The sequence below is a fragment of the Bos taurus genome, chromosome 2 (assembly GCF_002263795.3).
Source record: "Bos taurus isolate L1 Dominette 01449 registration number 42190680 breed Hereford chromosome 2, ARS-UCD2.0, whole genome shotgun sequence".
NCBI classification, from domain to species: domain Eukaryota; kingdom Metazoa; phylum Chordata; class Mammalia; order Artiodactyla; family Bovidae; genus Bos; species Bos taurus.
In genome coordinates, this window is record NC_037329.1 from 119697414 (window position 1) to 119722786 (window position 25373).

Consider the following 25373-nt stretch of genomic DNA (forward strand, 5'->3'; position numbering starts at 1 on the left):
GCCTATAGTAGATCTTCTCTTATTTGGTGATTTTTTAAAGAATCATGTTAACCTGCTCTTATGTGTTTATCACCAATTTTATTATTCCAAAGAGACTGAACTTCCAATTATTCCAAAGAGACTGAACTTCTCTAGGTCTGTTTGTGGCTAAATAGCAATACCAGTGTTCCTGTTAAGTCAATGGGCAGATTGTAGAGTCTACAGTTTGTAAGCCAAGGGAGTTATTTTTGATTCTAAGCCTTGGTAAGCTGACTCTTACATTCCTTTCTCCAACCTAGGATGGTGATCGAGACATTTTTATTGATGGCGTTGTTGCTCGTAATAGAGCCTTGAATGGGGATCTGGTGGTTGTGAAGCTGCTTCCAGAGGAGCAGTGGAAGGTGAGTTAAGTTTTCCTCTTAAAACTAGAGACTTCTCAGGGCCTTTTGCATTCCATAGTGCGTCAGCGAGACAGCATAAACTGATGCAGTCCCAGACCCCTCAGGCCCTTCGTTGTCTCAGAAGCAGGCCACAGGACACTTGGGACGTAGATTCATTGGATGGGCACACGCCTAATGATTTGAGTTCTCCTTGTTCCCGCCCCTGTGATCTGTCTGCCCTCTCACATGCTTTGCCTTGATTTCTGGTAATTTTTCAGGTAGAAGAAAAGCTTGCAGGGGACATTCAAACCTGGTAATGTGTTGTTATCCAACATTTAATCCTGGGAGAACTGGAAAGAAAAGACCATAGGGATGGTGGCCGTCTTCACACGTCCCTGTTGCCTTTCCTGTAAACCCAGGCAGTACATGTCTAGTTCTGTGATGTCCGGTTTGGTGGTTGGGCTTCCCTTGGCAGGCAAAAATAGATTGTGTATTTTTATAAAACAGAGATTTGATAGCAGATGAAAATGTTTTTAATATGAGAATATTCTGGGTTTTAGTTTCTATCTATGTCTGTCAATTGAAAAGGAAGATTTGCTTTCGTTTTGACTATTGTTTTAAATAAGGGTCAGGCACTAGAATGATTCATAGCAGTTTCTTTTTAATTGTATAAAACTGGTAATGTATATCTAAATATTAATTTTTCTTCCTAGTATGCTTTATATCACATCTTTTATTTTATTTGTCTCAGTTTATTGCCACTGAGATTTTGGTGTCTTCTTCAGTGAGAGGTATTAAAGCAGAGTGCTTCATAGAGTGGGCTTTTAGGTGAGGCTACTTGGGTTTGCAGCTCATCTTTGCCACTTGCCTGTATAACCTTGGGTGAGTTATATAACCTCTCTGTGCTTCAAATGCCTGATCTATAGATTGGGAATAATCATAGTACCTACTTCATACCTACTTCCTAGATTTGTCATAGGATTAAATGTGAATATATGTAAAAATCTTAGAATAATTCTTGACCCATGGTAGCAGCTCAAGTTTTTATTATTAATTTTTCCAGGAATGTGGAAAGTACTACCTTATCTCAGAGCTTTGTTGAGGCATAAATTAAATTCTTTTTTGTTATCTCATAGGGCTATAGTAATTGAGTAAGACCTACGTGTCAGGGATTTGTAGGGTGCATGGACATTAGTAATGATCAAGGTGGACATAGTTGTTGCTCTCATGGAGTTTTTAGTTAAGTGCAGAGAGGGAATTATGCTAGTCCAGATCTACCCCCGACCCTGCCCCCAGCTCTCATCCGTCTGCTGTGATGTGCTTAGTCGCTCAGTTGTGTCTGACGCTTTGCGACCCCCTTGACTGTAGCCCGCCAGGCTCCTCTGTCCATGGGGTTCTGCAGGCGAGAATACTGGAGTGGGCTGCCGTGCCCTCCTCCAGGGAACTCCCATCCCTAGCTGCTGCCAGTTGTGCACAGTCTCCTTCCTTGATTCCTTGAAAGCGCCAACTAGGGGTTGGCTCCAGGTCCTAGGAATATAGATTGATGTAGGTCATTTCCTCTTTTCTTGAAAGCATCATCTAGCACAGTGTTGACCAGGTTTAAGATGACAGGAAGAGTACATTACAGTCTGGTCCAACCAGAGGAAGTATTTCTAGAGGTCATTAGAGAGCTCTATAGATAGCTTTATAGCAAACAGGCAGCTGTACAGTAAAGGTAAACCAGAGAAGGAACAAGAAAGATGAAGTCTCCCAGCTGTTCCATTCCTGGATATTTACCTTAGAGGAATTAAGGTATTTGTTCATATAAAGATTTATATATGAAAGTTCATAGCTTTTTTAGTGATAGCCCCAGACAGATTGGAAACCACCCAAATGTCCATAAGCACGTCAACCAATTTTGTTATATCCATTCAATGGAATATGACTTCGCTGGTAAAAAAAAAAACAACAAAAACTAATGGTATTGATTGATATTTAACATGGGTGAATCTCAAAATAGTTGTGATGGGTGAAAGAAGCTAGACAGCATATGCTCAATGATTCCTTTATATGACTAGAAAATGCAGACTAATTTATAGTGACGAAAGGCAAATCATTGGTTGCCTGAAGTGGGAGCAGGAGAGATGGATTACCTTGGGGCCCCAAAGAGACTTGGGGCTATAGGCATGTTCATTTTCATGATGGGATAGTTTCATAATTGTGTATGTTAAGACCAATCAATTTGTGTACTTTAAATATATGTAGTTTATTGAATGTTAGTTATACCTCAATAAAGCTGTAAAAAAAATCCTGAAAATGAAGAAACCAACGAATGAAATAAGATATTTGGACAAATGAGTCTGGAGCTTCAAGAAGAAGCTTGAAGCTCGAGATGTCAATTTGGGAGTCATCAGCCATATAGTGAATGAGGTCACCTAGAGAGTGTAGCCAGAGAAGGCAGCTGAATACTGCGTTTTGGGGAAAGCCAACATTTAGAAGTTAGCAGGAGGATCTTTAGAGGTCAGCTAAAGAGCCTGGAGAGAGGACTCTGCTCCTGATAAAGTGGAGTGTGAACCATGATGATTAAATTCCAACTCTGCCTGGTTTAGAGAAAAGGCTGCTGCATTCTGAGGGTGCAAGGGGCAGAGGTCTAAGTGAAATGGTATCAACACACTCAGGTGTTCATAGTCCATATAACCTGCTTGAATCTGGGAAGGCATTTTTTGATCTACCTTGCTTGATGACTTTTTCAGCCCTCTTGCTGGCAAGAGGAAGCTTCATGGAAGAAGTCAATATACCTTTAGCCCTTAAGCATGGAGGAGGAAGATGTTTGGTGAAATCTGTTCTCAGGATTAAGCATAGAAGCCAAGTCTGAAGAGGGGCAGAGTCAGGATCTTTAGAAATCCTTTTAGCTGTCATTTGTAATGTTCTTCCTGTTGTATTTGCACAGTATAAAAATTGCTTTTCAGTTAACAGTTGCTGTTGTTTAGTTGCTAAGTCATGTCTAACTCTTTTGGGACCCCACGGATTGTAGCCCACCAGGCTCCTCTGTCCATGGGATTCTTCAGGCAAAAATACTGGAGTGGGTTGCCATTTCTTTCTCCAGGGGAATCTTCCTGACCCAGGGATCGAACCTGCATCTCCTGCCTTGCAGGCAGACTCTTTACCACTGAGCCACCAGGGAAGCTTGCACTTCTTAAAATGCTAGTGCTCCTTGTTTATCCTTTATGTTGTCCACTCTTAATCTCTTTAATAGCAGTCTTGTAGTGAGAAATATTGCAGAGACTAGAGTGGACCGTGGCATCTTTCAAGTCAAAAGAAAAGGAGGCCAAGTCCCTAAATCTTAGGTGCTAGGTATTGGCTGAGACCCCAGAAATTGTGCTAGAGCTTAATTGTAGAAAAGCCTCTGATGATTTTCTTACCAATGCCTAAGACTTGTGAATCAGCACAGAAAGAGGAACTTTGGAGCTCTCTTGGCCCAGGAGGCTGCCTTCAGAGTTACTGGAAGGTAGGCCAGGCAGCTCATCAAGAATTACGGCAGTCACTGCCCCGTGTGGGAATGCTTTCTAGGCAGATGGGTAGAGGGGAGTCTGGAAAGGAATGGTATTCATGAAGGAGGTTTGCAGAGCAAAGCTAAGAGTAGCTGTTAGAGAAAGATAGATGCAAGACTGTCTCATTAGAATTGAGGCCAATCCTATAGGCCAGTACTTGTCTCTAAGCTGCAAATGATTCAGCCCAGGGATTTTGTTAAAATGCAGATTCTAATTCAGTAGATCTGAAGTGGTGCCCCAAATTGTGCAAGGCTCCAGTCAACATTGGTGCTACTGGTTCTGGAACCACACTGAGTAACAAGGCTATACTATGTGACTCAAGAGGGAAAAAGAAAGAAGAAGTTAGGGAGCTGGGGCTGAACTCTGTGGACCTAGGATCTGAGACTTGATTGGCGGAAAGATAGCTGAGGGAAGAAATGTGAACCTTAACGCCTTATGGCTGGGCCATGACCTCCCCCTGGGACGCTGGATCCTTTATTAATGATATCTGCCGGGGTCCAGCCCTGGCTGATTCAGGGTATTCGAAGGGGAGACGGCGTCGGCGACTATTTAAATATTCATCAAAGATATAAAGAGTAATAGGATGAGGATAGCTCAGTAGTAAAATTCAGTGGAGAAAAGAGGCTGAGTAGCTTGGTTTACGCGGGAGACCAATAAAACTTCAAGACAAGAAGTTTGCACCACTTACGTAGGCCGCAGGCGTCCTTCCATTCTCCCGAAGGAGAGGAGACACTGAGGCCTCCCCTGTCGGATCTTAGAAGCCCAGGCATAATTAGTAAGCATGGCAGGTTCCGCGCTCCATATGGAGACTCAGCCAGAGTGAGAGAGAGAGCGACATGGGGAGACCAGTATTTTGAGGAACTGATCCCCATTCTTTATTTTCCAGAGTCTGTTTTTATACACTGAGATGTTATACAAAAGTCACGTGGGGACAGCAGTCCTGACTTTTATTAAAGTCAGGTGCTTCATACAAATGTATACAGAGGTCTTAGGGGTGTTACATCATCTTCTGGCCAGGGGGGCCTGCTGACAATTTATGACCCTCTCCTTGTGACAGTGGTCAGTCAACCAGAACACTTTTTTCTCCAAGGGTGATTATTCTTAAAACAGACGCCACCCAGATAAAGTTACATTCCTATAGAGTGAGGGTGTAGTGGGTTTTAGTTAAGGAAAGAATTTACTTAGCCTAAGGTCTAATGTGATTTATATCAAAGGTTAATACTTATTTCTTCTATATATTCATTAATATGTGTAAGGGCAGGGGATGTGGAGTCTTAGCAACAAACATTGGCTCAACAAATGAAAAACCCTTCACCAATACAATTTCTAATCAGCCCACTATACTTATACTAATGGTTTTCTAACTTTTCTAAGGAACCTGTTTTTAGAAGGTTTAAAGCATCTCGTGCCTCTCACGGTTGGGAGGCTGTGAACAATCACATGTGGCCGGACAAGCCTGTCAGGCAGGCTAGAGACCCTTCAGAGGAGTTTGTAGGTTGAAACACTCCTATCACGCCCAGGAATTATTATTAACTGGAGCTCTAAGTTAACTCCTTCTCTGAAAGAGGTGGTGGGGGACAGCCCCCCGTAAAGTCAGAGGTGTAGGGGAGAGCACAAAGTAGTAAAGTAGGCAGGGTCTGGTTATGGGGGTAGATGCTCGAGGATTTCCAGGGGGACTCCTGAGGCTTGATCCTGCCTTTGTGTATGTCGAGCCTCCTTCCTCATGACCTTTGCCATGGGCGGAGTGCCTCACACCGGCCCCCAACAGATATCCTTTTGAGCAGAGATTGGCATGGATACAGAGAAAGATCTAGACTGGCAAGAGGGACCCTACCCTTGGAGTTGCTGCTTGAAGTAGAATCAGGGCAATGACATGGGGTCTGTCTGCCTGGGTATATGTGTAGGCCCTCTTGGGCTTTCAGAAGATTTGAAGTATGGAGGATGGCTCAGGGTTCCTTACTTGTTCCATTTCTTTGGAGTTCCTAAGGGTCTTCACAGCGGCTACTTGACAATGCCTTTTATATTAAAGTCAGCCCTGTCTGTCTACCAGTGTAGGAGACGCAAGAGATGCAGGTTTGACTCCTGGGTTAGGAAGATCCCCTGGAGTAGGAAATGGCAATCTGCTCCACTATTCTTGCTTGGAAAATTCCAGGGACAGAGAAGCCTGGCAGGCTCCAGTCCTTGGGGTTGCAAAGGGTCAGACACAGCTGAACGACTGAGCACACACACACTAAGTGCAAGCATTTTACAACTTCCCCTTCTGAAGAGGGGAGCTCTGTTGGCTGTAGCCCACCTGTGACAGTCGTTGGTGACAGGTTCAGATGAGAGAGAAGAGAATATTCAGACTGTCATCAAGAACCCCTGACATGTAGAATATAAACATCTCACAGCATACTGGCCAATTGTATTACAGGTTTGTTAGTACAAAAGCATATTGTTATCAAAGGAATCTGTAGTCAATGGTGTGAGCAAATGCGAATTAATTGGATTATTCATCTTTGCTTCTTTATGCTTGTGTGCAAACCCCTCTTGGGTATGTAAACAACAGTTCTTTTCGCTGTAGTAGTAAATAGTCAATTTATTTCACAGCATGTTTTTTGGCAAAATAGATAGCTGTGAAAGTATCAAGCTGTGGAGCAGTAATAAGAAATAATTTGCTCTTACATAACAATTTCAATTTTAGAATTCCTCCATGCTTTTAGTATGTATCTGTATTTTTTATTACAGAAATCTGGTGAAGGATAGTTGAGGCAAAGGATAGTTTCTTCACTTTGTCAACTGATAAGTTTAGTGACTTGTTTGAGAACTTGGAGTTTTGGGAACCAAAGGTAGACTACATATCTCTTGACTTAGCTTATTGCTTGTTCCTTTCCTTATGTTTGCTTTTGTTGTTTTTTTTTTTTTTTTTTAAAGTGCGAGTGTGTGTATGGATTCTTATAGGCTGAGGGTCTGTAGCTTTCCTCAGGTTTTTAAGGTGGATGGTCATATTCCCAAATGGTTAGAACCATTGATCTTGATGATTCTGCCTGGAACAGTGCAGGGTACTTGATGGCTTCTCACCCTCCACACATCCTGCCCTGTGCTAGACGCTGGAGGTACACGCTCGAACAGGTCACGTGCTTTGCTCTTAAAATGCTCATAGGCTGGTTGGAAAAGGGATGGGAAAAACTGTAGTATAGTTTGTACGATGGAGAAATACATGTTGTTGTGGGAGCACTAAACTCTTGAGATAAATGGGGAAGATTTCATAGAGGAGGTTTCATTTGAACTATGGTTTGAAAGATGGGAATGGAGAAGGAGAGAGGTTTGGCTTTTTTTCTCTGGGGGAGGGGGCGCGGAATGAGAATGACTTGGGCTGAGAATTAATTTGTTAGCAGAGGGCTGTGAAAATTTCCACTTCCAGGGAGGAACACATGAAGTAAGGCTCTGTCTTCCTGCCGTGCAGTTGGCTAAGTGCTGCAGCCTTTCAACCAGCTCTCTTAGACACTGGGAAGAGCAGGGAATTCCTAACTGTTATCAAGATTCCCCCCTCCAGGAAGACTAATGTCCTTGACCCCGTTTTACTGAAGCTCACAGAATCCTGCTCTTTGCTCTGTAAACTCTTTTGATTGCCATTTATTTGATCTTTGCCTCTTCCATTTCCTTTCTTTTTCCCCATCAAGTTCATCTTCCATAATCATAAACAACCTTGCCCTTCATCCTTTTTAAACTCTAATAAATTAATCCTCTTATTTTACTTCTCTTAATAATCGAATACAGTGCATTGCAAATAAGTTTATATAAACTCTGTGGCTGCTGCTGCTTGCTAACTTTTTAGTATTTACTGTGTACCAGGAATGTGTTTAGTGCCTCACACCATTCTTGAGTCTGCTCGTTTGTCTATCTCGTTTCGTAAATGGGAAACCTGAGCTTTTGCTTAAACATCTTACTAATTTAGGTAACGTATAACCAGGGAGTGACAGAGTTGGGATTGAGTCACATCAATTCATGATTCCATTGCTATTTGTTATTCCGTAGATACAAAGGAGAGAGTTATTTGATCTAGATATGATACTGTCAGGTATCATAAAAATCAACATAAATCCAGAAAACAATAATACATACTTTAGCATAAGGCAATATCCTGAGTTACCATCATGGGTAAAGAATTGACTTTATCATTTGAGATACCCAAAGGCCTAGTATTATTCTTATACGATAAAGAATTTAGAAATAGTTAATTAGAATTTGAGTGAATTGAGTGGTTGTATTCTGAAACTAGAGAGATATAATAGCTGCCCAGGGCATTATGAAGGCAGGTGTTAGGAATGTATCTTACTAGATATCTACCCTACATAGTAGATAAGAAACTGAGAGCGCTCACCCAATTATAAAGTCAAACCAAGAGATACAACCCGCTGGACAAGAATAGAATCAAAGAGGTTGCAGACCCCGATGCCATTCTGGCTCTTGGCACCAAGTCTCAAATTCATGGGGCATGTAACACAGGTATTCCGAAAGCAGGTAGGCATTTGTCATGTAGGGAGTACATCCTTCTGGGACTTTGGGACAGGGTTCTAATTCCAGAGATGTGGGACCATCTTATTACAAAAAGACTGGTAGATGCAGCCATTAGGCTGGGAGTCAAGGATAGTGTATAATCCCTAAGCTAGGAGAATTGGTTAGAGCAATACTGGGAACAGGAACCAACGCAGAAGACCAACCTTGAAAACCAGAATTCTGGGCCTTTTTTGACTGTACCAAAGGAGATTTGGGAGCCCAGAATTCAGCTGCAGTATCTTGGATCTGGGAGTTGGGTTCAAGCTAAGTCCTCTATAGGAGGAGCCAGAGTTGTTTAAATATTAACTTCTTTGCTTGATTGGTAACTAGGGTGAGCAGATTAGTTGATGCAGCCATAGTGAGTGACCCAGAGAAAATCAGAATAAAGGAGGCTGATAAGAGCATATTACAGTTAAATCAGGTGAAACTGAAACAAGAGTTGACTGGCTGATGAGTCAGGGGTGGATTTCAAGTGAAATTTCTTCTCATTGAAACTTAGCTTCTTTATTCTTTTGTCTGAATATTTAAAATATAGTAAGATAGACTGGAATAGGTTTGGTATATTGATGCCCCCTGGAAAACTATAATGTTATTCATTTATCACCTGGGTATTTGTTGAATACCTGTATTGTACTGAGAAGGTAGGGTGAGAATAAATCAACCAAGCACTTTGTTAGCCAAGTCTAAATTTCTCTTGGGACAGGATTATTTTACTTAGTTTACAACAGAGCAAAGTTTATACATGAATTAAGGATGGAAAAACAGGGACAATTATTTGATGTTTTCTAACATGTCTTTTGTACAGTTGAAATAAGAAAGAAAACTTATTTTTATTCAGAATACTCATACTTCAACAAGGAAATAATAGAAATATGGATGGGTATTTTGGAAGAGATTGGCACAGAAAGAACTTGAGCTTGAAAGAATAAAGGAAGTGCTGATAGGAATAGCTACTCTTGTTCTACATTAAACAAACAAAAAAAAATCAAAGTACACATTTAATCCCTAATTTTCAATGGCTGTTCCAAATCTTCTTATGGTCACATGAAATTGGTCTAGTACAGTAAATTGTTTCCTTTGACAACGAATTTTTCCTTCAAGTGATTGTTTTAAAGTTTTGTCTTCCAAGTTCTTCTTTAAATATGCACCCATCATACTAGATTATATTTAATCCAATCTCTTATATAACCACTATCATTTTGGATTGTTCTCAATTCCAGTGGAATTAGGATTTCTTAGAACTGTTTGGTTTCTTGGCTGGTGTGGCAGGCCCAAAAAAGGCTTGGAAGGTATTTCATCTTGAAGGGCAAGGTCTCCGGAGCCTCCACCCATAACAGTATGGTAGGTAAGGTATATCTACTACCATGATCAGATTTCCCCCAAATTGTTATATACACAAACCTATTTTTAACAATCTTCTTTTCTTCTTCTTTATTGCCAGCTCTCGGATCAAATACTTCAGGTTCTTGCCTGCTTTAAACATGCCTTCACATCTCTATAATTCAAATTGAAATGTCTAAAATAAGGAATGTATCATTTAAGGATAGAGTCGCTTATTTGTTCTGGGGAACTCCCAATTAATATTTTAGGATTATTTGCTAGAGAACTAATTCATTCCTCCTTAGATCCATAGAGATGGTTTGGTGAATTCACATTCATTGTAAGGAATGAGTTAATATAGATAAAGTACTTAAAGCAATATCGGCACATTATAAATGCACAAGAAATGTCAGATATTATTATTCTTCTTTGAAACGAGGACTGGGAGTTATAATTTGGCCAAGATCATGTAATGACTCAAGTTTACTATTCCTAGCTCTTGAATTTACCAGTGATAACATTTACTCATAGCAGACATAAAATGCTCCTACAAAGTGTTGACATAAAATGTTAGTATTTCAGTATACATTCCTTTGAGGAAATTGCTGGATAATTGGATGGTAGGCAAGATTATGCAATGATGTGGTTTATTTCTTACTCATGCCCTTTGCCCATCACTGTCATCTAGGGTTGTGTTTTGCCTGATCATCACTCCAGAGTCCAGGCTGACTGAAACAACTGCCGTCAGGAGGAGTCCACTTTTCTGTGGCAGAAGGAAACAGAGCCTCGGAGGGGCCATATTTAAAATATGGAAGCAGCTTGTCAGTTCTGTTCACAGCTCATTGGCCAGAATGAGTCACCTGACCCTCAACAAGAGGGCCAAAAAGTACAGTTCTCCAAAGTGTTTGCAATTTGGGGTGATCTGGTGAACTGCACTGATAACTGTCATGCTGGATTAATTAGATTCCTTATACTTGGCATTCCTGGCTAACCATCTGAAAAACGTATGCCACTGGTCATTAGGGAGATTGGGCAAAAATTTCTACATCACTTACTATAAATTCATCCCCACTAATGAAAAAAGAATTCAGAAATACCTGAAAATGATCTAGATGGGCTTTAAGATCACCCTTAATTATGTAATTCTTGCCTTAAAGTACAATGTGTAGTACAAAGTAAACTTATTAATCTTTGAATTAAGCTAATGATGTAATTTTTGTAATGAAAGGCAAGGAAATTTTAAGGCATTTATTTGGTAATATTTATAAACCATAAAGGGCTTCCTGGTGGCTCAGATGGTAAAGAATCTGCCCACAATATGGGAGACCCCAGTTCAGTCCCTGGGTTGGGAAGATCTCTGGGAGAAGGGAATGGCAACCCACTCCAGAATTCTTGCCTGGAGAATTCCATGGACAGAGGAGCCTGGTGGACTGCAGGTCATGAGGTCGCAAAGAGCTGGACACGACTGAGTGACTGACACACAGACACACACACACATAAAGAGTTTATCGTTATTATTAGTAGTATTTTGATCTTATTGCTTCCTACTGCTACTGTTAAAAATGTACATTTTTCATTTAAATTTTGTTAAAATTTTCATTTTTGAACAATTTTTCAATAGGCATATATTACCCTATCTTTTATAGAAACTAGTCATGATTTAGGACATAGACATAATTGTTTTATGAATTTAGGCAACTAGGGAGAGGAATGTGGTAGATTTGGAAACACCTACTATTTTAGTATTTTAGAGCTTAAAATGCAAGATAGAGATATAAAGTGGCAGGAGATGAGGCTGGGCTGGTAAATGGCAGGTCAGGAGAGCCACATCATGAAATGTCTACATACTGTTTAAAAGAGTTCTGCTGTTACCCTGTAGGTATTGGGGAGCCATTCAAGGATTTTGAGGAGAGGTAATGCAGTCAGATTTGAATAGTAGAATATCATTTTGGTGGTAGGGTGGAGAATTTAAAGGAAAGGAGTAAAATTGGTGGGAGATTGATAACAAAGTTATTAATATTTAAGAGTCTCAGTGCGAGATGGTAAGAGTCACAGTGGCCATGAGGGTTGTAAGGAGATGAATTTAAGCCTGTTTAGTAAGATAGAACATGGCAATTGGATGTAGTAGGCAAGAGAGAAGGAAGAAGCTAGGATGACTCCTACTTTTCAGGCTTGGGTAATTCAGAGGATGATGGCACCATGTGCTAAGTTAGGAAGGGGAGCAGGGACAGATGATGGGTTTGTTTGGATATGGTGAGTTTGTGAGGCCTGGGGATGTATACGTATGTAGAGCTGGGAGTCAGTTGGATATTAGAATTTGGAGTTCACAGGTGAGACCTTGGCTAGAGGTAGAGATTTGGGTAACCTCAATGACACTTGAATAAATTTCCTGGGGTTGACTTATGGAGAGATAAGGCCACCGAGAATGGAGTCTGAGGAACACCAACACTTCATGGCCTTGGAGAGGAAGAAAGATCCAATATAGGAGACTGAGAAATGGTGTCCAGAGAGGAAGGAGGAAAACCAGGAGAGAATGTTAGGCTGGGAGCCTAAACAAGGGACATTTGAATGAGGCGAAATAGTCCACAGTGCCCTGTTGCTGATAGACCCAGTGAGAAATTTTAATGAGAAGTTAGATTTGGCTAGTATGGAGCCATCTGTGGTACAGATCAGAGCAGTTTCAGTAGGGAAGAAAAGAAAAGGCAGAAACCAAGTCACAAAGAGTGAAGGACAGCACAAAGAAGGCTGAGAAAGGGTAGTAATTCAAGGAAAGAGACACAAAGATGATGGTTACCTTTGTTTTCATATGAGAAAGAAAAACTTGACCTAAATGTAGTATCTTAAGTCAGATTTCCTAGAGGCAGAGCTTGAGATAGAAAATCTTGCCCAAGTTGTCTATTTTTAATGAAAGATTTCTGAAATATACCAAATTACTTAAAATTTATCAGTCAAATCATGACAGATTAAAAGTTCAGATTTGAGAACAGTGTACAGAGAATGAACTAGATTTAATGCTAAAAGAAGTTGGGACTGGCTGGTAAGAGAATGAATTGATAATGCAGAGCACAGAGCCAAGGGTAGGACAGGGACACGCTGTGAAGAAAACCAGATCAGGTTTAGAAGCAAATGCCCTGTGCCCAGTTGATGTCCCTATGGTAGTTTGGGGGACATAGGCACCTTCGAGGGTAGGAATTGGCAAACTTCTAAAAAAGACAAGATAGTAAAATGTTTGAGGCATTGTGGGCCACATGGTTCTGCTACAACTTCTCAACTCTGCCATTGTAGCACAAAAGCAGCTATGTTCCAGAAAAACTTCATTTCCAAAAGCAGCTGGATGTGGCCGGTCAGCGGTGGTTTGCTGATCCTCGTTCTAGGGGTGCATTAGGCCTCACGAAGGACTTTGCTCCTGCCCAACTGACCAAGAAACTGTAGGAGCCTTCACAGACTCCTGCTTCTCCTCTTAAATAGTGTGACAGCTATGCTGGGAAGAGTTTTCCTGTTTTGACTCCATCTCAGTATTTCAAGCTTTTAGTTCTTGAATCTTTTGATTTTGAATTGGAAGATGTTAGAGTCTCTGGGGAAGAATGGATTCGTTTATAGCTGAGTCCCTTCACTGTTCACCTGAAACTATCACAATATTGTTAATCGGCTGTACCCCAATAAAAAATAAAAAGTTTTTTAAAAAAGAAAATGTTAAGAGTCTCTATCTCTGTGAGTTCTTGGAGATTAGCTTGCTTGGATTCTGTGTTTTGTTTTGATTTGTTTTCCTTATAGTTTTCTCTTGAACAATATATGTGAAAATTATAGTGGCAAAATTAACCTTAACTTTGTTTCCTTACTGCTGCTTATTCCAGCTTCATTCAGTTTCTCATCCAGTGTCCCTGGGCTCTACCCTTACACTTCAGGTCTTTTTGCCATTTACTTGAGCAGTAGGTAGTATGCATCTGTGCTTGAAGTGATCAGAGAGAAGATAAGCAATTTTCCACTCAATCCGTGTAAAGTACCAAACGAGGCCTATTTGTGTTGCAGGAAAAATTGTCAGTGGCACGGTTAGAGGAGGCCTATAGTAGATCAGCTCAAGGTCAGTGCTTGAAGCATTTGACAAAGATCAGTTAAGGGATGAGTATAAGGCTTCAAATGGGAAGTGAGCTCATGGTCAGGAACCAAGATTTCTAGCAGGTGGGAATATAGAATGAATGGTGGAGATAAACAGTTTAAAATACAGACTGTCAGCAGGGTCAGGGTAGGGCTTGTCCACTCATGCAACTCCTCTATTACCTCTTTGCTGCGTGCTTACTGTGACTCAGGCATCATGCTGTGCCTTAGAAATGCAATATAGAATGAGATCGGTGGGATCTGCTTCTGCATCTAAACCACAGACCATGGAAAATGACTTGAATTTTCTCAGTTCTCCCAAAGATGACGCTTAAATAGTGCTATTCTAAATTCAAAGTAGAGAAGGTAACTCATTATGTGTAACGGAAGCCTCAGTGTATATGGGTTTAATTTTCTTGAGAAACCTGGGTTGAGAAGGTCAGTGTAGTAGAGCAGCCTTGAGTGCTGAGGGCAGTATATAGTAAATCCTGGAGTGTGGTGGGCCTCCATGATAGGGGTATCCTGTTAGGCTGCAGAGGGTCTGGGAATGCTTTCTGGGGGACATGAGGTCTGAATGGAAAGTAAGTTTTAACTCCATGAAGAATAAGGAAGAGAGATTGGATGGAAAGGAGAGCCTGCTGCTGCTGCTGAGTTGCTTCAGTTGTGTCCGACTCTGTGCGACCCCATAGATGGCAGCCCACCAGGCTCCTCTGTTCCAGGGATTCTCCAGGCAAGAATACTGGAGTGGGTTGCCGTTTCCTTCTCCAATAAATGAAAGTGAAAAGTGAAAGTGAAGCTGCTCGGTCGAGCTGACTCTTAGCGACCCCCATGGACTGCAGCCCACCAGGCTCCTCCATCCATGGGATTTTCCAGGCAAAAGTACTGGAGTGGGTTGCCATTGCCTTCTCCGAAAGGAGAGCCTAGCCTGCTCTAAATCCTAAAAATTGTTTATTAGCTGGAATGGAGGCTGGGAGGAGAAAAGTAGTGCCTGGAGATAAGTCCTTGTCACCCTTGTGGGCTCCTCCTCGCTGGGCACTGGCCAAGGCTGGTTGTAGACTCTTAAGACCCTGATCTGTGAGCGTTAAGATGAGCTGGGTACTGTGGCAATTCTTAATGCATGGTTATTTCTTTTCCTGGAACTGCTGGTAGAATGAGTTTTGTAATACACTATGATGGAGTCATCAGCCCATAAACATAGTAGTCTCAGATACTTTGAGATAAGGTCGAGTTGTCTTTTGACAGTACAGAGTTTGGTTCTTGGCAGTCTGGGTGCATTGTTTTGGGGCCTTCTGTCTCTCCTCTTCAGTATGTACTCAGTTTTGGGTGTGGTATTCCTTTTGGGGTGATCTGGATCTTTGCAACTCAGAGTGTGGGATGTGTACCAGCAACATTACAGACTCTCCGGCTCTGCCCCAAGACCCACTTGGGAAAAGATTCCCGAGTTATTTGTGTGAACATTTTATTTTGTGAAGCACTGAGGTGGATGATAAGAGAGTTAACTCTTTGGTTTTTGTTTTTAAATTACTTTGGCACTATAGAGGAGGGAGGAAGAGATATATGACACCATTATAGGAGAGTCACAATTTCAGTGTAACTTGTTGGGGCTTCAGAAATTTGAAGTAATGTTTGCCGTGTTTTAACAGAATTAGACTTTGGACTTCCCCTTACACCCTGCTGTTTCCTCAGTTAGCTCTAGCAAATGAAGGATAGAGAGATTATTCTTGTAGCTGTAGTTAGAAAAAGTCTACTAATTAGTTTATTGAAAAAAGACTTCAGTCTGCATCTTGAGTTGTTTTTATGCCAGTGAGTTTTCTGTAGCGCCCTTCTCCCTCGTTTTTGGAGTTGAGAGGAGGGGACAGTTCTGCCTAAGGAAATTGGTTAAAATTTCTTAGAACAAATGACATTTGAATTTTAGTTTAAAAGGAGGGTTTGCCAAAAGAAAATTCAGGCAAGAAGAGAATCTTTTAGGCAAAGGAACTATATGTTTGAATGAATATAAGCATATAATTCCTCCCAGGTCTAATCTGGTGGGGCAAGCATTGTGTCCTATTTATGTTTATATTCATGGCATCTTGGGAAGAACATGTGCTTTTTGAGTTAGACTGGGACCTGCATTCTAGTGCATATGTGCTCAGTTGTGTCTGACTCTTTGCAACCCCATGGATATAGCCTGCCAAGCTCCTCTGTCCATGGGATTTTCTAGGCAAGAATACTGGAGTGGGTTGCCGTTGCTTCGTCCAGGGGAATCAAGCCCTAGTCTCCTTTGTCTCCTGCATTGCAGGCAGATTCTTCACCCCGAGCCACCCGGGAATACTAGAGTGGGTTGCTCTTTCCTCCTCCAGGGGATCCTCTGACCCAGGGATTGACCCTGAGTCTCCTGCGTCTTCTGCATGGCGGATGGCTCTTTACCACTGTGCCACCTGGGAAGCCCTGCATTCTAGGCCCTTTGCTTATTGACCCTGAGATTCAGAGCCCTCATTTACAAATATGATTTATACTTCAGTTTTTTGGTAAGGATTAATGAGCTACAGTGACCTAAAGTAGTGTCTGGGAAGTAAGTGCTTTAAAAAGTTCTTTCATTTCTTTCCCTTGTATCTAGTTTCCCAGTAACAGACGTACAGTAGGTACAGGATAAATACTTGAACGATTTTAGTGTTTCCAAACAACATGAGAAAAATGACTGATTTTGTTTCTTTTGATGTAAAATTTTGTAACTTAAAAGCACAGGGTGAATTCACTAAATTTAGTAGTCTTACAAAGCAAAAATTTGTTTTCTTAAGAATGAAGTTTAATTGTAGGAGAAAACAGCACTGGATCAAGTCAGGTTTCCTGGGTGTTTGAATATGGGAGCTGGATGTGATTTATACGCTCTGAATATCCAAGATGGACTGTGTTGATTGTAAATGTTTTCTATAATGTTTCTTCACTGCAGATGATTTTTTATTTATTTTCATCTTTGAAAGGTTTTATCTTTCAAACCTTCCTTTGGTTTGAAGAGTTAAATAAGTATGGTTGTAGAATAAATTGTTCCAGGGTAGTCTTTTTCTCCCCAAGGCCCAGATATTGCAGCTCACCTACTTCTCAGTTAATATTAGCTCAGACTGGAGTCATCCAGCCCTTTGTTCCAATTACATTCTTACTCCTTTGACATGAAAGCCGTTCATGACCTGCCCTCTGCCCTCTTGGGCAGTCTTAAGTGTACCCTTAGACTTTAGACATGGTAGACTGGAGGTCTTTAAGTAAGTACCATGCAACTGCATGCCTGCATTTTCTTTTCACACACATTGTTTCCTTTGCTTGCAGTTAGTTCTCTGCTTGTATCTCTCCCTCTCTCCCCAACTCATCTTTCAAGACTGGGTTCACAGGTTTTTGCTCCTGGGAATGTTTCCTTTCTACAGTTGTTACCCACGGTTGCTGTTTTACTCAATTGAAAAATCTTCAGGTTTTTTTATCCTTATTATGGAGCCTTTGTATTATTTTAGTTCACATTCCAATAGTATTTGATGTTTTCTTTTGGTTTTTATCTATGTTGCTTATTATGAATGATTCCAATTATATGGTGATGTTAAAATTCGCAGCTACCATTTATTGAGTCCTATTCCATAACAGGGAGGCCTGGCGTGCTGCGATTCATGGGGTTGCAAAGAGTTGGACACGACTGAGCGACTGATCTGATCTGATTCCGTAACAAGCACTCCAATAGGGCCTTTGTAAACATTGTATATTGCAAATATAAATTACTTTGTAAGGTGGGCTGAACTGTAGTATTTATTTTTCATTATTCATGTACTCATTTCTAAACAGGCCAAAGCATATTGATTTAATTCATGAAGGGGCAATGTGTGGCAACAGATGAAAAGTCAGTCCCTAAATCAGAAAATTCTTGAATTTAGGTTTTTGTTCATACTTCCATCTTCAAGGTATTTCTGTTAAGGCTGAAAAAACTTAGAAAATAGGTTGGTATCAGTTTTATTATTAAATTATTTTAAAAGTAGTTTAAAGATGTGTTTTTTATAATAAGCAGGCAGATACTTATATATATGTTAGTGTCTCCTTTATTCTTAATTCATTGGTGTGATGATTCATTGTGCAAATACTATTCTGGACGTCTGTGGTGCACCAGATAAAGGAATAGATATGTCATTGAATATAACAGACAATGTGCTGCCCTCATGGAACATGCAGAAAGCTTATATCATCTGTTAGGCCTGAATGGATCCAGGGAGGCTTTTTTTCCAAACCTCTTTTTGTTTCTTTGTTTATGAACCCTAAGGAGATTTAACGAGATTTCCTAACATTTGAAAACTACTTTAACAAATGCAAAAATGAGAGGTGCTTTTTAACGGTTTCTAATTCAAAGGAAAATTCTGTTCTTTCATCAGAAAATAAGTTCTCTTTAGCTGAGTTCATTTGGGGAAAGAAAAACCAATACTGCTATTATATAGTTATAGTATGATTTTTGTCTTAGAATTAATAAATGACTTTCCTAAACTCATTCATTTTAGGGTTATTTGGCACATTTTATGAGGTGTAAAACTGATTAAAAATGAATCACCTTTCATTTTATTTTGCTTTCTTCCATTTTGCCTTGCAGCCTTCCACTGATAGCTTTTGTTTCTGAGAAGCTGCATTGGGAAAAGGAATAGCTCCCTTCCTACTTCCTTGTTCTTTAGGCCATCATCTTGAATCCCTAATGTGAGTTGAGAAACAGAATGTGCACTTATGTCTGTATGCATTTGTTTTGCCTAAAGTTTTACTTTTAAGTTCAATGGATTCCTTAACAAAAGAAACCACTTGTTACATACAAATAAACAGTTTCAATTTTTATAGATTATTTGACTTAATTGCAATATACAGTCATTAAGAGAAAAGAAGGAAAAATAATAGGGAGATGTAAAAGCATATATATCACCAAATTGGGGTGACAACTATATCTAGACTTGAACAGTGCTGGGAACTCTCAGGTTAACAGCAGTCTGGAGTCCCAGTTGGGAAAGGGTACTGGGCAGTGCATCCACCCCACTGGTGAGACTTCAAATTGCAGTTTTGGGGGCTTCCACTTACAATCCCAGGCTGCAAACTGGTATCATCAGCAGCAGCAGTTTGTGTGCAGAAATACATCTCTGGTTTTACTTTAACTTTTACAATGCTGTTTGTTTCACCTTGTGAGTCATAAGACTTCTTAGACCCTGGGGGCTTAGCCAGACCTCCAGGGGCTCAAGAAATTCTAAGACCCACTCCTTGTCTCATCTGAAGTACTGCTTGACTTGCTGGTAACAATTGGTGTGCTCACGGGCAGGCACATAATCTAGGCAGTGCCAGGCAGGTCAGAGGCCTGCTCTCCTGTTTCTGAAGCCTGCACAAGGAGGAAAGGAGAGAGAGAATGAGACTCAAACAGTATATTAAGGAATAATGGCCAAGAATTTTCCAAAACTTATAAAAGACATCAGGCCCAGATTTGAGAGACTTGAAGAAGCCCAAACAGGATTTAATACAAAGCAAATCATATGTAGGCACTCTATAATAAAACTTACCAAAGCCAAAGGGAAAATTCTTGAAAGGAGAGAGGAAAATAAGATACCTTCAAAGGAACAACAGGGGAAATAAACACTGACTTTTCAAATGAAACTGATGAAATCCAGAGGCTGATAGAATGGTATCTTTTAAAGTACAGAAAGGACATAATTGTGAACCTAGATATCTGTACTCAGGAAAAGTATTTTTCAAAAGTAAAAGAAAAATTTTGATGTAATAGATTTCTTGAAATGTCCAAGAAAATGTTTAGAAGAAAAATAGAAAATCTAAATAGTTTTATATCTAGCAAAAAATTGAATCTTTAATTCATTTTTTTAACAAGGTAAATTCCAGGGTCAAATAGCTTTGCTGATAAATGCTTCCAAATATTAAAGGATGAAAAATAGCATCAATCTTAAAAAAATTTTCAGGGGAATACAAAAATGTTTTATGAGGCCAACATATCCTTGATATTAAAAAATGACAAAGACAGTCCAATGTAAGAAAATTATAGGAAAATCTCTCTCATTAACAGAGATAGAAATATTAAAACAACAGGAAATTGAATCCATAGGTATATAAAAGGGATAACATATTAGGACCAAGTGGGGTTTATTCCAGGAATGCAAGGTTGGTTTACTATTCAGAACTCAATTAATAGGGGAGGTGATGGTCCAAGAATACAGAGTTATAGTTATACAAGATAAATTCTGGAGATTTGTTCTATAGCTTAAAATTTGCTAAGAGGGTTGATCTTAAGTATTTTTACCACAAAAATAAAATTAAAGTGAGTGGGAAAAAACTTGGGAGGTGATAGATACATCTATGGTCTTCATAATGGTGGTCATCGTTTCACTGGATGTAAACTTATCCCCAAACTTACTGACTTACATACGCTAAATATGTAGAGCTTTCTGTATGTCATTCATCATCTCAATAAAGTGGTTAAAAATAGGGGGAAAAACTCAATAAAATCAACCATTAATAGAAGAAAAGGAAAAATCATATGATTTACCTCAGTTTTTGCAGAAAAATGTTTGGTAAAATTCAGTACCCCCCCAACCCCTTTTTGGGGGCTGTCAGTCAGTTCAGTTTCTTAGTCGTGTCCGACTCTTTGTGACTCCATGAATCGCAGCACCCCAGGCCTCCCTGTCCATCATCAAATCCCGGAGTTTACTCAAACTCATGTCCATCGAGTCGGTGATGCCATCCAGCCATCTCATCCTCTGTCGTCCCCTTCTCCTCCTGCCCCCAATCCCTCCCAGCATCAGAGTCTTTTCCAATGAGTCAACTCTTTGTATGAGGTGGCCAAAGTATTGGAGTTTCAGCTTTAGCATCAGTCCTTCCAAAGAACACTAAGGACTGATCTCCTTTAGAATGGACTGGTTGGATCTCCTTGCAGTCCAAGGGACTCTCAAGAGTCTTCTCCAACACCACAGTTCAAAAGCATCAATTCTTTGGCTCTACTATGGCAAAAAAAATCTTGTGAGATCTTAGTTCTTGAGATCTTGTGGGATCTCAGTTCCCCAGCCAGGGACTGAACCTGGGCCATGGCACTGAAAGCCTAGAATCCTAACCATTAGGCCACCAGGGAACTCCCAGTACTCATTTTTTTATAGAAGTTCATAGCAAACTAGTAATAGAAGAAACTCCTTTAATGTGATAAAAACTTTTAACCAAAAACAGCTATAAAACGTCATAATTAATAATGAAACTCTGAAAGGTCTCCTTCTGATAGTCTAGGGTATAAAACAAAAATGCTCATTATCACAACTTCTGTTCCACGTTGTACCAGAAATCATAGTCAATGCTATAAAGCCTAGGAAAAAGGTATAAGGATTGGGAAAGGAAACCAGTGGTTGTTATTTTTAGACTGCTTGATTTTATACATGAAAAAATCCAAAACAGTTAAGGCTGCTACATGCAAAGTCAGCCTACAAAAATTATTTGTATCCCTGAATACCTATAACAAACCAATAATCATTAAAAAATGATACCCTTTACGTTAGCATATAAAAAGGAATGCCTTAGGGTAGATATAATGAAAGATTTATAAGACTTACTTCAACATGAAAAATGACATGATGTTATCAAGAGAAGTTAAAGATGCCTTAGCTAAATGTTCATGAACTGAAAGGTTTGATGTAGTAAAGATATTCTTTCCAAACTGATGTATAGATTCCATACGATCCCAGCAAGCTCCCTGTACACTCACTCTGTTGAGATTTGTCTTCTTCTTTTTTTAATAATAAATGGATGTTGAATTTTGTCAAATGCTTTTTTCTCCATCTATTGAGGTGGTCAAATGGTTTTTTATTTTCATTTTGTTAGTATAACTTCAGTATTTTAAAGGTGAGGAAGCTAGGATATGTTTCCAGTTAGAAGTAATGTGACATGCTTCAAGCTAAGCAAATCCAGGACCTTAGCTCTTGAGGGCTCTACTTCTGTGACTGTCTCTTGAATACCACAGACGTTCTGGAATCCAGAGGGTATTGGTGCACGCTGTTTGGTTGCCATGTCATGCATCAGTTTGGGTCAGGATGGAGGATGCTGAGAGTGGGTGGATTTCTCTGGTTCTAATTAGAAATATAAGCTGATATTGAAGATTGCAGGGAGGTGCAGCCGAGAAATTCATTTAGCCATAAATGTCTACTATGCCTGTGTTAATGCTATGCCCTGGGATGTCCTTGTCATTGATTTTCATTGTTTTGGGTACTCACTTCCCAGAAATTGCTTCCTACTGTTCCAAGTTTTCTAAGACTCATGCTGGTTTATAGCCTTCCTTTTCCTTGAATCAGGATGAAATTAGATAATACCCTTACTTTTCCCAAGTGTGGAAAACAGGAACTGGACTCTATATAGTTGAATGAGTAGAAAGCCAGGTTGAAGTCAGTCATTGCTTACAAAGGATCTTTGGGGTAAAATGCCCACAGATTGAAATACTGCCTAAATGGTTGAAGAAAGCTCTTGAAAATTAATGTAACAGGTGTTGCAAATAAATATATGTAAACATGTTTGATCCATAAAACATTTTTATTTGTGGCTGTTTTTAAAAAGACAGCTTTATAACTTAGGGTTTCTTCTTTTTTACATCTCTGATCCTGAGTTCATAGTACTGTATTTTGGAAAAGCTAGAAATATTAAATAATGCTTTGAGGGTAAACCTTCTCTCAGTATTTCCATTATAAAATGCAATTTTAAAGGGTTTAGAAGTCAACTATAAAAATTTGTTCTTGGCTGATACTTTGTATACAAAAATCTCTGCCCAGGGTAATTTTCAGAAGAATTTTTGCAGTGGCATAAACTGTGAGGTTATATGGTAGTACCAGCTTACATTGAACTCATTTTTTATGCTTCTATCAAAGTGGAGGAAAAATGACAGCTTTTAAAATGATTCAAATAAAACAATATGAAAATTATGTTTCTAGCTCTTGGTTAAAAAATGTTATTCTACCAACAGAAGACTCACCATTGGCCTAAGTATCCAAACCCAGCGTAAGCCACCAATCAAAATGATTTTAGAGTAATTCTTCTAAAACCAGATCTTAACAGCTGATTTTGAAAGTAGCATTTGGCCCATCAGTGACTGTGTAACCCTGAAGAGATCCTTTTGGGCCCTGCTTGTTGAAAAACAAACACAAACCATAGGGCTTCCTTGGTGGCTCAGATGGTAATAGAATCTGCCCGCAATGCAGGAGACACGGTTTTGATCCCTGGGTTGGGAAGAGCCCCTGGGGAAGGAAATGGCTACCCACTCCAGCAATCTTCCCTGGAGAATCCTATGGACAGAGGAGCCTGGCAGGCTACCATCATGGAGTCGTAGAGTCGGACACAACTGAGCAACAAACACCTCACTTCACTGTTGAAAAATGGCTTTTTGTTTGGTACCTGAGCTTACCTGTCTGCAAATTAAGGAAAAAATTACTAGTGGGAAAGCAAAGACATGTTTCTTCCATGATTGGAGAATTACCCAGTGAAGCTGGAAAACCTCTTGTTCTTGTAACATTCTCAAAGCTCTGGACAGGTCTTAGCTTGAAAAGGTCGACCACAGTGAAGATAAGCTCCTTTTGCTCTTATGTTATTGTGAATACATGTGTACTTTACAGCCTGTGGCCAGGTTTCCTTTTTGTTTTTTTCCTACTTCTTCTTCAAAGTTAAATCACATAAGCAGATTTCCTCAAGGGATAATTCTGTATGTGGTGGCCAGACTGGTCCCAGAGTTCATAATAACTTTCTCTGGTATGTCAACTTGTGAATGTCGGAAGTACAGTTGTTGTGCATGGAGCCCATAGGGAACAGTAGAGGTCTTGTCAGTTTGAAATGAAACATGACTTTGTGCGAAATATGAATAAAAAATTGTATTGGGTATATATAATTGTTCAGAAATATACTCTGCATGGTAGAGAAGGGATTACCTCATTAGTGAAAGTCTTCCCTACTCTATTGTCTAAAGTAATGATGCTATATCATACTTTGGTCCAAGCAAGATAAAAACAACAGGACCAACAGCAAAACCTTTTAGTTTTTGCTCAGCAAACAACTTTCTTAAACAAATATATTTATCAACATTTATTCAAAGATCTTGGGAGGTTTGCTTTAGATTTATAAGGTCCTCTTGTGTACCTGCTGGGGCTTGTAGGTCTGGGTGTGCCAAGGTAGAAGAAAACTTGCCTTGGCTTCAGAGGTTGAGTCTTGTTGCTTTCTTTACATATAGTAAAATTTAGCCTTTTTAACATTCAGTTCTATGAATTTTAAAGCATGTGTAGATTTGTGTAACCTCTACCACAGTCAAGATAGAAAACAGTTTCATCCTACCCACAAATTCCCTCATGTCTCTTTTTACTCAACACTTCCCCTTACCCCACAGCCCCTGCCAACCATTAATCTGTTTTGTGTCCCTGTGGATTTGCCTTTTGCAGAATGTCATATAAATGGAATTGTTTTGAGTCTGGCCCTTTCCTATTAGCATAATGCATTTGAGATTCATGCACGTTGTTTAGAGTTGCTGAATAGTATTCCATTGTATTGATGTTCCAGAGTTTGTTTACCCATACACCAGTTGAAGAACATTTGGATTATTTTCAGCTTTTGACCATTAAGAAGAAAACTGCTGTGAATGTTGCTGTACATGTCTCTGTATGAACATTTTTTTTTTTTTTCCCCTCTTGGTCAAATGCCTAGAAGTGGAATTGCTGGGTCATATGGTAAGCGTATGTTTGTCTTTATAAAAAACCATGCAGCTGTGTTCCAAAGTAGTTGTACCACTTTTCACTCCCATTAAAAATACGTGAGAGGTTCTGTTTTTCCACATCCTCACCAGGATATAGTAGTAGTATTCTAGCCGTTCTCATGGGCGGATGGTGATATTTACTTTTCGTTGTTGTAGTTGTTGATTATCTTTTGTTTTTGTGTTTTCCTGATGAAAAAATGATACTAAACAATTCGTGGGTGTGCTCACTGGCCATTCATATAAATTTAGTTTTTTTCTGGGATGTCTGTGCAAGTTTTTTACGCATTTTGCAGTTGGTTTGTTTTTGTGTTAATGAACTGTAAGACTTTGTGTCCTATGAATAAAGACTTCTGAGAGGTGTGTATGTGTATGTACATTTATTTATCTCAGGTCTTCTGTTACTGTTGTTGTTGTTTTTTTTGTCTAGTTGTTTTATTACCTGATAAATATCTGTGATTGAGGATCTTTTTTATTAGGTACATGTAACTTACAATCATTATAACTTGGTAATGCATTGACTCTTTAAAAATTAAAAAAAATTTATTATCTTTAAGATTTATTTGGCTGTGCCAGGTCTTAGTTGCAGTGCATGCGACCTCTAAGTTGTGGCATGTACAATCTAGGTCCCTGACCTGGGATCAGACCCAGGCCCCCTGCATTGGGAGTGTGGAGTCTTAGCCCTGGACAATGGGAAGTCCCTGCATTGGCTCTTTCATTAACATGAAATAATCCTCCTTGACCCTTGTGATGCCTTTTTTTCTTGACTTCCACTCCGTGTGATTATTT

The 25373-nt window shown here is 39.8% G+C and overlaps 1 protein-coding gene across 8 annotated transcripts in view; it reads left to right on the top strand.

Moving 5' to 3' along the window:
- The window catches only part of DIS3L2 (DIS3 like 3'-5' exoribonuclease 2), a 361295-nt gene that overhangs the window by 66954 nt on the left and 268968 nt on the right, over positions 1-25373 (top strand). For all 8 annotated transcript variants that reach the window (XR_009490563.1, XR_003038041.2, XM_025001739.2 and 5 more), the window contains exon 5: positions 279-380. Coding sequence is in view for 6 of the 8 variants with exons in the window: in XM_025001739.2 (XP_024857507.1) it covers positions 279-380 (102 nt within the window). In the remaining 2 variants the exon portion in view is untranslated. The remainder of the gene's footprint in view (positions 1-278; positions 381-25373) is intronic.